General features: G+C 37.5%; 1 protein-coding gene and 1 pseudogene across 2 annotated transcripts; one reads left to right on the forward strand and one right to left on the reverse strand.

Moving 5' to 3' along the window:
- Positions 1-2,043: 2,043 nt before the first annotated feature.
- Positions 2,044-2,931, reverse strand: LOC117629590 (annotated as a pseudogene).
- A 2,556-nt stretch (positions 2,932-5,487) lies between these two features.
- Positions 5,488-11,415, forward strand: LOC117632048 (chloride channel protein CLC-f). 2 transcript variants are annotated; one of them, XM_034365421.1, is made up of 9 exons: positions 5,488-6,173; positions 6,764-7,166; positions 7,773-7,967; positions 8,481-8,935; positions 9,026-9,130; positions 9,247-9,480; positions 9,677-9,889; positions 10,190-10,422; positions 10,895-11,154. In XM_034365421.1, exons 1-9 carry the CDS (start codon positions 5,715-5,717, stop codon positions 10,965-10,967), a joined length of 2,370 nt encoding a protein of 789 aa, XP_034221312.1. In that variant the 5' UTR covers positions 5,488-5,714; the 3' UTR covers positions 10,968-11,154. The 2 variants fall into 2 exon arrangements, with proteins under 2 accessions (XP_034221312.1, XP_034221311.1); XM_034365420.1 differs by having other exon boundaries at positions 5,581-6,173; positions 10,891-11,415.
- Positions 11,416-11,617: the final 202 nt, after the last annotated feature.

Here is an 11,617-nt window from a genome sequence, read left to right on the forward strand (position 1 = left end):
CCTACAAAGAAGCTGTCAAAAGTTCAGAGAGCGTGGAGTGGAAGAAATCTATGGATGAGGAGATGAAGTCTCTTCATAAAAATGAGACTTGGGAGCTGGTTCAGTTACCAAAGGGGAAGAAAGCAATTGGTTGCAAATGGGTTTATGCCAAGAAGATGGAATCTTTGGGAAAGGACAATGTGAGATTCAAAGCCGGATTAGTAGCTAAAGGATATGCTCAGAAGGAAGGCATTGACTACAATGAGGTATTTTCTCCTGTAGTAAAACATTCCTCTATTCGTATTTTGTTGGCTTTGGTTGCACGGTTTGACCTTGAGTTGGCTCAACTTGATGTCAAGACTGCATTCTTACATGGTGATTTGGAGGAAGAAATTTATATGTCTCAGCCAGAAGGTTTTAAGGTTGCTGGAAAAGAAAATTGGGTTTGCAAATTGCAAAAATCATTGTACGGCTTGAAGCAGTCTCCAAGACAATGGTATAAGCGATTTGATCGGTTTATGATCGGGCAGAAGTACACAAGAAGTCATTATGACCATTGTGTATACTTTCACAAGCTACAAGATGGAACCTTCATCTATCTGCTTTTATATGTTGATGATATGCTTATAGCATGTAAAAGCAAAGTGGAGATTGAAAGGTTGAAGACTCAACTGAGTAATGAATTTGAGATGAAGGACTTAGGAGAAGCTCGGAAGATATTGGGTATGGAAATTGAAAGAGATAGAGCGAAGGGCAAGATTAGTCTGTGTCAAAAGCAGTATTTGAAGAAGGTACTACAGCGTTTCGGGATGAATGAAAATTCAAAAACGGTTAGTACACCTCTTGCCCCTCATTTCAAACTTAGTGCTTCTATGTCTCCTAAAACTGGTGAAGAGAGTCATTACATGGCTCAAATTCCATATGCAAGTGCTGTTGGTAGTTTGATGTATGCTATGGTGTGTACAAAGCCTGACAATCCGGCGGATATGTTGACAAAGCCAGTTTCGTTGCTCAAGTTTAAGCACTGCTTAGACTTAATTGGCATTTGTAAAGTTTGTTGATTGCCCCATGGGGGATTGGGAGACGACCATTGAGAGTGTTGCTTCAAGGTTTTGAGCCAAGGTGGAGATTGTTGAAAATTGGCTCAAATGTAGAAGAATTTTGGAGTTGCCCATGTGAATCAATGTTGGCTTGCTATCTTGGTCAAAATGGGTGGATTGTTTGGTAGCCATCCATGGTTGGTAGCCAACATATGAATAGTGTGAGTTTGCATTCACACTCTTGCATCGTTGGCTATAAATTGGAAGCAAATGGTTTCATTTGAAGAATCCAACCAAGGATCTAACCAAGTGTTGAGTAGAAGAGAAAAATAGCAAGAAAGGCATTTTGCCAAAGAGAGAAACAAATTCTCTCTAGTTGTTCTTTGCTTTGTATCATTGTTTTCTCTTCCTTTGTGAGTGTGTGAGGTTGGGTGTATTTGGGTCTTTTGGAAATTGAGTGGTAAACACTATTGTATATCTCCATTGATTATAGTGGAATACTCCATCGTCTCCAAGCTGGATGTAGGCAATTGCCGAACCAGTATAAATCTTGGTGTTGTTCTTGTTGATTATTTTGTTCAATTTTTCTCCTGCCTATTTTTCACTCGCAGTTGGTTGACGCTTCCGCACAACAGTTGTCGCATGATTAATTCATTTGTCACATGCATTGTTGAATATATATATATTATTCAACAGCAACAGCAAAGTTAATACAAAGTTTATGGTGTAAATAGGATTCCTCTGTGGAGAAGAATACGATCAGAAAATTCTACCTATATTGTTCTCGAACATTCTCACTTGAAGTTACATGTAGATATATTTTATATGCGACAACAAAATTTGTCAAACTAAATTTCATTGAGGGGAAAGAGAGATTACGAAAATTAGATATATTACATGAAAAAAAAACATGAGAGAAGCTCAACGAAGTTAGAAATATTGCAAAAAGTAGGGCAATATGTCTGGCCAGTATCACATGTGCACAAATATTATCAACGAATTAATGCCAGCAAAAATTGATGTCTCAACGAATTTCGTCTGGTTTCTTACATATAAACCCATTACCGCAGGCAGTAACAACGCCAAGCTTTGCACCCACCAAATGTTGCAAATTCACATCTTGTACGCCAGAACTTATAAGATATGCATCCGTAAAATTTGCAGTATTCGTGGCCTTGAGATTTTTCAAGGCTGCACATTCCAGACTAGCCGCCTCAAAATTTGCATTTGTAAGATCAGCGTCATAAAGGTGTGCATTATACAAGATTGCTCTCAAAAAGCTACAATTTACCAAGCATGCACTTTTTATCTTTGTAAAGCGAAGCTTGGCATCAACAAACGAAGCGTCACGGAGATTTGCTCCTACAAATTCAGTACTTGTCAAGTAGTAGCATTGTTAAAGATGGCACCCTCGGCATCCACATAATTAAATTTTACGCGTGTAAGATCACAACCTGAGAAACACACATTTCTCAGACATGCATAACTGAAATCTATCTTCGTCAAGTCTAGTTTCGAAAGATCAAGGCCAGAGAGATTGAAACCTCTAAACTTCATTGTAGCATTAGATAGTATAAAGTTGATGATATCCCTGCGCGTAAAATCTGCGACCAACTAGTTGAAAATATTCTGCCTCTCTCAAAAGCTCTGAATATTTACAACGCTCTTCTAACAAAGGAACAGTAGCATCCCTTAACCAGTTAAAGATGTGCCGAAAATGTGTGCCATCCCTGTCAATAAAAACATACCCCTTTTCACAGTCTTCTTCACACGCAATATTATGGCGTCCACTAAAGATTGCAGCAAGCATTGAGTTAGGCTCACGCTGAGTTAGAGTATCAACACTTGTGCAAAATTTGTTTCCTCCCACATTGAGGCGAATTACAGAAGATTTCTTCAGCTCCATTGCCATTGCGTTGAAACGAAAGATTTTGGTATTTAGGATTTTCAGAGATAATTTTATTCTGCTCTTAAGGGAGGTATATATAACAACTTACATGTGTAAGGAGCAAGTAACCTAATTACAATAAATACGACTTTCCAGATTTATAGCTTCCACCCTTTCAAATAATTAACATATGTCACTAAATAAATTATAACATGTCATTTTAAACCCCATATCTCAAATCTCGATATTCATTTTAAACACAGAATTGAATGTGGTTCTTTGATAAATAAATTAAAAAACAATTGAATATTGTTCCAATTATTTTTATTTTTAGAAAAAAATACAAAAGCTAAAGTAGCAATTGTTGGTCGATTGACCATAGACAGTGAACAAGAAAAGCAAATAATTAAGAAAAGAAAGGTCGTTTTAGTTGAATTCTATCGTACTTGTTATAATTTTTGTTTCTTATACATGAAGATAAGTGGAGTGAGGAAAGATTTATGTGGCATTGGGGCTTTAGGAAGAAATTTTTTCGTGTGTTGAAATAGAGGAAACATGTAAAATCATCGCTCGCTCTTCTTGTGTATTGAAAGCGAATAATATCATTAGAGCATCTCTGAGTGAGATGTCAAACAACAAACATCAAATGGCTTATGTGGCAATTTGACATATTGTAAAACTTTTTATCCAACCAAGATGTCAAATATACATTTTATTTTATTATTTTTAAAGGCAGGTGGGCTCGGTATTTAAGAGTAAAATATTAAATAGGGTTAAGAATTGTACATGGAATGGAAGAGAAGAGAAGGAAGTGGGCTCAGCATTAAAATAATAATAAAAAACAACAAGACGTCTCAACATGTTGGCGTCAATTTTGACAGCAAAAGTGAAGGACGTCAATCCAACTAGGATTTGGCATCACGGTTGGAAGGCTTAAAATGTCTTTTTTTTGGGTTAAAACTTGCCATGTTGGAATTGGCATTTCGGTTGGAGATGCTCTTAGTATAAAATTTCCACAATCGTCACTCCCACTTTGAGCTTTCACATGTATAATTAGGGCTTGGACATGTATAGCCATTAACAGAAGCACCAACAATCGACACTCCAATTATTTCTATATAAAAAATGCTGAAGTAATGTGGTGCCAATGTTCCTATCACGAGTGCAAAATGCTGAAGTAATGTGGTGCCAATGTTCCTATCACGAGTGCAATGTGTTCGTGACAAGGAACACATTTGCATTTGTAAGATCAACATCATCCAATCTTAAGATCAACTTTGCGCGTTTCAAATTAGCCAGTGGTTATCTGTCAATCCCCAAAGTTCAAATCACATGCAAAGTAAGGCCATGACAATGACGTTATAATGGTGAAATTGTTTGATAATGCAACTGCCTTGTAATTGTGAACTTGTTTGTTTTGGCAAGACTTCTGTAATTGTGAACTAGTTTGTTTTGGTAAGTCTTTTGTAATGCTGTGCACTTGTGGTTTTTAACCAATTCTTTGCAATGCTCTTGTTTGTTTTGGTAAGACTTTTGTAATTTTGAACTTGTTTGTTTTGGTAAGTCTTTTGTAATGCTATACACTTGTGGTTTTTAACCAGTTCTTTGTAATGCTCTGCACTTGTGGTATTTAGCAAGTCTTTTGTAATTGTGCTATGGTTTAGCACCAATGATATGATATGCACTTTTGTACTTCAAAGTGTTAAATGCAAACTCAATACTTCTTTTCAAATAAAGGTTTGGTTTCTTTAAATCCTGTTTATACTTTGTCTTTTCAATTGCACCAATATGGTGAAGTTTTGCATTAAAAGTGTGATATCCAAATGGTCAGATATGTTCATGCCCAATTGCTATGAGTACATCAAATTGTTACGAATTGCACCACTTCATTCAGAGCTATATATATATATATATATATATATATATATATACAGAGAATGGCGTCAAAAAACAGATACAAAAACCCAACAACACTACTAACAAATATTACCCAAAACCCAAAACCACAAAATACATGCCATCAAACCCTTTCATCACATTAATTCCAATTTCAGATGTTTCCCATCCATGAATTTGGTTTCAATAACACAAAAAGGTCCAAAATTATCATCACAAAGTAGCTGCCAAACCAAAACCTAATCTTCATTACTTTAGCTCTCTGCAACTGAAATTCCTCTTCCATGGTTCTAATACGCCTTAACAGCCCGGGAATGATCTGATTCGAACAATCGCACATTTCTGGGTCCGCCCACTTCTAAAATCACACCGTCGACCTCTCTACATCACTCATGGAATCGGATATAAAAAAAATTTTAAATAAGCAAAAGCATCATAAAACTCACCTCTTGTGTGCCACAAACATAGAACCTTCTTCTAGGGTGGGGGAGAGGATTTAGTCGAAGTGAAGGGTGAAGTGGCGATTTTGCTAAGGATCGCGTGCACATCACGTGGGAAGAGAGTAACAGAGAAATGGATGAAATCAGTCCAAATCTGACCATAGGGACCGACTCGACTATTGTTAACAAATTCATACACTTAATTTACCGAAAAAATAATCAAGTATGCAAATTGACAATTATGTTATAGTTCGGGGGTAAAACTGCATTTAAGCCAAAAGAAATTGATCACAGGAGAAGGTAAAAACGACATTGGAAGGTATTGAAGCATACAGAACACAGAATGCGTATGATCTTACAGTGAATAAAGAACAGAAGAAGAAGAAGATGATGATGATGAAGAAACAACTGTTGATTTTATATGGTTAAATAGAGAGAGAGAGAATTGGGGTTTTGGGTTTGCGCGCTAAGATGTCAGGAGAGGACGAGGCTCTTCTCCTGAGATCCTCAAACGACATTAACAAAGACGAAAATGGTGGCGCTTCTGCAGAGAACGGCAGTGACTTGGAAGCTCAAGATGGAATGAGCAGCAGAAAGAACAGTATCAGTCCGACCAGTAGAAGAGGAGGCATCGGAGGCTTCAAAGATCTGCTGATCAAGCATTTGGACGGCGCAGGAGGGCTCTCCGGTCGCCGGCTCAGTTTCAAGCGCGGTCGAGAAAACCACAATCACAGAGAGATTAGAGAGCCGCGTTCCCCTGTAGATCCCCACCATCAACATCATAATCATCAGCAGCATCATGAGCCCTTGGCCGGCATGGATGGGAATGATGAGCTTGCCGATAGTGCCCCTCCCGAGTGGGCTTTGCTTCTCATTGGTTGCCTTCTCGGCCTCGCCACCGGTCTCTTTGTCGCGGCTTTTAACAAAGGGGTAAGCTTTCATCTTCCAAAAGCCTCCAATGCATAATCCCATTCATGTTTTGGAGATCCAGTTGTTGCCCATCATGGGAAAACTTAAAATTTTTGTATAGTGCTGAAAAATATGTGAACTTGGTGCTTAGTTTTACATCACTTTCTCTGTGTTTGACACTTGTTATGCTTCTTCCAATGCTGCCTACCATTGCAACCGCTATTTTTCTGTTAGATTGCAATATGATTGATCAAAGATGGTTTGCATTTGGAAATGGTGTCAATTGTTTTGATGGGATTGGTTATTATGATTGGAAATAAGAGATAGAATTGGTTGTGCTTCTTGGTATGTATGTTTGGGTTCTAGAGTTTGTAACAGTATGCGTGTCATTTCTGGTGTATTTTATTTCTGGTGCTTCTTATTGCTTGTTTCTGTGGCAGTGTCTGTATGACACTTGGTGTGATCCAAGATGGTCTACATTTGGAAATGGTGCCAATAACAGATTAAAAATCGTGCTTCTTGGTTTGATTGTTTAGCTTGTAAAGTCTATAACATAATGTCTTGTTTAGTTTGTTCTATTGACATTCATTGACACCTTAGTGCTCATCTAGGTACATGTTATACATGAATGGGCCTGGGCTGGTACTCCAAATGATGGTGCTGCATGGCTCCGTCTGCAGAGACTGGGTGATACTTGGCATCGAATTCTTTTAATACCGGTCACGGGTGGAGTTATTGTTGGCATGATGCACGGTTTACTTGAAATATTGGACCAGATAACGCAGTCCAGTTCCTCTCAAAGACAGGGTTTTGATTTACTTGCTGGAGTTTTTCCCACAATAAAGGCTGTCCAGGCGGCTGTCACTTTAGGTACTGGTTGTTCTTTGGGTCCTGAAGGCCCTAGTGTAGATATTGGAAAATCTTGTGCCAACGGATTCTCATTAATGATGGAAAACAACAGAGAAAGGAAGATTGCCCTTGTTGCAGCAGGTGCAGCGGCTGGAATTTCTTCAGGTACAACCCAGAATATCTTGTCTACAAGTTGTTTGCATTTATTTTATGAGTTAGCTTCATTTATTGTTTCCTATGTCTACTAATTCGATACAATCATTTATCAAAAGCAGCTTAATGTAGTATTGCCTTAAAAATGAACTTAAATTTTACTCTTAAAAGAAATAGAATAAATTTCTTTATGACTGAACTGTGGGAGATTGTTACTTCATTAATGAATGTAATTATTTGGTCTTTTGTTCATTCACTTATCTAATTTGCAACATCCAGTTGTCTTTGAGATCACAAAATACAAGTTGTCTATCTCAAGTTTTGTTTCCAGGTTAGAGTAACATGTCAAAGGAACTTTTCCTTCAATATGAGATGCACTCCTCTTCTCTTCATTCTTATCATTGTTATTGTCATTTGTGTGCCTTAATCAAGAACATGAACAAATAATCAGTTTGGCATTAGAATAGTGAGATAGTCTTTATGTACTTTTGCCTGATCCTCTTATCATGGCTCTAGTTTCGTAGTACTGTTCATTCTAGTAAAAAGATGTTTATTTAAGACAACTTTATACAGTTCTGTTTCTCCATTTTATAATCTTTTAGGATTTTTTCTCTCCAGGGTTTAATGCAGCAGTTGCTGGTTGCTTCTTTGCTATTGAAACCGTGTTAAGGCCTCTTCGAGCAGAAAATTCACCTCCATTTACAACTGCAATGATTATATTGGCTTCTGTTATATCATCCACCGTATCTAATGTTTTACTTGGGACTCAATCAGCCTTTACTGTGCCTGCATACGATTTGAAATCTGCAGCTGGTACTTAATATTTCCCTCCCTTTCTTTCTTTCTTTCTTTTTTCAAAAAGTTTTTGTTTTTTCTCATTTTCTTCAGTAAATTTATTGTTGAATATTCATTTATTTTATATGCATATGTGCACTATACTTTTTTTTTTTTTCAGTTTATTTAGATATATATGTATGTGCAGTATCTGATTTTGTTTGTGCGTGCATGACATGCATGTGTATATTTTTCTCAAATAACTATACCTAAGTGGTCCGTTTGAGTGTATATCCACATCACTGTTGGAGTTTGCTCTGTTACTGGGGAGTTGATGGGGGGAAAGTCACTTTGCATATTATTTGTACCTCCATTTCACTTCAGCGGTTCCTTTTTTCCATTACATAGAATTGTTCAAAATGCAACTTTGGTATGTAAGTTTCCTATGCTGGTGAATTGCTGTCTTGCAAGGGATTTTGAAATTTTGTGGATAAATGATTTTGATGCATCTGTTTTGAGATTTTTTAAATACTTTTTGGTGTTGCCTTGCAGAACTACCTCTGTACCTGATATTGGGCATGCTATGTGGTGCTGTAAGTGTCGCCTTCACTCGCTTGGTTGCTTGGTTCACAAAGTTCTTTGACTTTATCAAGGAAAAACTTGGCCTTCCTGCTGTTGCCTGCCCTGCATTAGGTGGTTTAGGAGCTGGTATAATCGCTCTTAAGTATCCTGGAATTCTGTACTGGGGTTTCACAAATGTTGAAGAAATCCTGCATACTGGGAGGATTGCTTCGGCTCCTGGAATCTGGCTGTTAACTCAATTGGCAGCAGCCAAAGTTGTGGCAACAGCTTTATGCAAGGGTTCTGGGCTTGTAGGTGGCCTATATGCACCAAGCTTGATGATTGGTGCTGCTGTTGGTGCTGTGTTTGGGGGTTCAGCTGCAGAACTGATAAATTCAGCCATTCCAGGAAATGCTGCTGTTGCCCAGCCACAGGCTTATGCGCTGGTACAGTTCTTTGTTACCGGCTATCTTGGTCAAGTTTAAAAATATGTTTAGCCCATTAAATATGACTGAAATAGTTTTAAACTTGGGCAGGTTGGAATGGCTGCTACACTAGCTTCAGTTTGTTCGGTGCCATTGACATCAGTGCTACTTCTGTTTGAGCTGACAAAAGATTACCGGATATTGCTTCCTCTCATGGTATTCTTCTGCTGAGATAATTTCTTAACTCTTTCTTCTTTGGGGATGGGGTTGGACATTGTCATTAAGTGCACAGGTTGCTAGTGCTTACTGTTTATTTTGTTTTGTGCAAGTAGGGAGCTGTTGGATTGGCAATTTGGGTTCCCTCTGTGGTAAACCAGCCAATGGAGACTGAACCATCTGATACACGGAATTCAGCAAGAGTATATTCTGTTGTTTCGGCCGCTGAAGAGAGAGATGAAGTTATGCGGAGACAACTTGATAGTGGACATGATTTGGAACTCTCTGTAATAGGAAACACTTCTGACTCCAAAACAGTTAGTGAAGAATTGCTTCTGGAAGATCTAAAGGTTTCACATTTCTTCCTTTTGTTTTGAGCTGTTTATCAAGAGCTCTCCTCACTCGCTCACACACACACACACAAACACTCATTTTTAATTGTTGTTGATAAATTTGACATTTTCTTTTGCAACTGCAGCATCTCTTTTCACTTTTTGACTGTCGCTGTACCTGACTTGCTCAATTGTTCATCCCTTCTTATGTTAGGTTTCACAGGCCATGTCAAAGAACTATGTGAAAGTTCCTGTGAGTGTAACTATGAAAGAGGCAATAAAATGCATGCGTGACAATCACCAGAATTGTGTGTTGGTGGTTGATGATGAAGATCTTCTTGAGGGAATATTAACATTTGGTGATGTTAGACGGTTTCAATCAAAGAAGTCTAGCGATACATCCAAGAGCGATTGTGGATTTTTGGATGTATGTTTTATTTTCCATAAGTTCTGTTCTTAGTTAATGCATAGTTAATCCCAAATTATAGTTCCCATTAATTACTTCTCAATCAACAATAATTATATTCTCCTCTCTCTCTCTCACACACACACACACACACGCATAGATAGGGTTGGACCCCCTCAAGCATGTATTATTTTATTATTATTATAATTTGTCTGATGTACATGTTACAATAAGTTTCTTTATGCGTAATTTGTTTGCTGTGATTTCTCCTATAACAGTTTCATAATGTCCTAATTATATGCGAAATTGAAATCTTTGCAGGCAAATACATGCCTTGTTTCCTCTGTTTGTACTCGAGGAATTAGCTATTGTGGGCGAGCACGTGGTATATTTACCTGTTATCCGGACACAGATTTAGCAATGGCCAAGGAACTAATGGAGGCGAAAGATATCAGGCAGTTGCCTGTGGTTAAGCGCGTCAGAGAACCATCGAAAGAAATAAAGCGAAGAATAGTAGCTATTCTTCATTATTCTTCAATCTTGAACTGTCTCAGGTTTTCAAAACATTCTTCATTATTATTTCAATATAATATAATACCTTGTTTCACCTCCTATATTTGATGCCTGATACACCAATACTAGTAACCTTCCTCTTCATTTATTCTAAAGATGTTTCAGAAACAGTAATCTATCAAAATAAACAGTCTTAGCCACTTCCTAGACCGGTCTTGTTAAACTGTCTTTTTTCCCTAGAAAGTAAAGAGGTGATTGATTGAATCAAAGTTGCTTCGTATCCATATTCATCTGGTTGCTCACAGTCATTTTCTACTTTATTGGCCAAACAATAAAATATGGACCTTACTGGATGTAATCTGAATCCCCCTTCCCCTCTTTAGTTACAAATCTTGCTGCTATATACGATTGTGGAGTTGACTGTATATAATAGTCTATCATTTTCCTTTCATGGTAACTTATGTTAATAAATTTCAATGCCATAATCTGTCTCATATGAATTTGTGCAGAGAGGAGATTAAATCACGGGAAATCAGTCCATCAACATAGAAAAGAGAATCTCGATGAGGTTACCAATGGCCTTTAATTTCTGCCACAGTGCCGTTGTCAAACCATAACGCGGGACTGCCACTGTAAAGGAGAAGATCAAAGCTCCAAGCAAAGCTGAGGAAAAGAAAGTTAATCAGTCGGACTAGTTTTTCCTATGCATTTTGGAATTTGACCTCCAAATGAGGTTCATGATGAAGTATACATATATATATATATATATATATATATATATAGATTTCCTGGCCCTTCATTTGAGGGTTCAAATTTCGCAAGGGGGTTTTATTTTTTTGATACCACATATTCTTCTATGTAAACTACCAATTTGTTCATTGTACATGGAAAGTACAATTCATATGATGTAAGTTGCATTACGTAACCTCATAACTGAAGTTCATAACGGAAGCAGTATGGTTGGAAGACATGAACGAAATACAAATCATGAGTTGAATGAAAAGAGCTGTTAAAATCCCAAGGGGATTGATTTCTTTCTTTCTTTTAAATCCTATTAAATATTTATGAAGAGAATTGTTATTGGCGCCGGAAAAAGTCATCATATTATATCTTTACAAAGGAATTTGAGTGGTGTATAATGACTTTTTACGGGTGTCGATAACAGCTCTTTTGTTAATTACCAATTGGTCGTGTGGGCTCGTCCTCTTTTATTGTTCTATACATGACATACGATAC

This window comes from Prunus dulcis, chromosome 6 (assembly GCF_902201215.1).
Source record: "Prunus dulcis chromosome 6, ALMONDv2, whole genome shotgun sequence".
Taxonomy (NCBI): domain Eukaryota; kingdom Viridiplantae; phylum Streptophyta; class Magnoliopsida; order Rosales; family Rosaceae; genus Prunus; species Prunus dulcis.

Bases quoted from the DNA above. Each gene is read 5' to 3' on its own strand.
- LOC117632048 (XM_034365421.1), top strand. From the start codon at position 5,715: ATGTCAGGAGAGGACGAGGCTCTTCTCCTGAGATCCTCAAACGACATT. The intron at 8,936-9,025 runs GTACAGTTCTTT...AAACTTGGGCAG, and splicing joins AGCCACAGGCTTATGCGCTG to GTTGGAATGGCTGCTACACT. The intron at 10,423-10,894 runs GTTTTCAAAACA...TTGTGCAGAGAG, and splicing joins TCAATCTTGAACTGTCTCAG to GAGATTAAATCACGGGAAAT.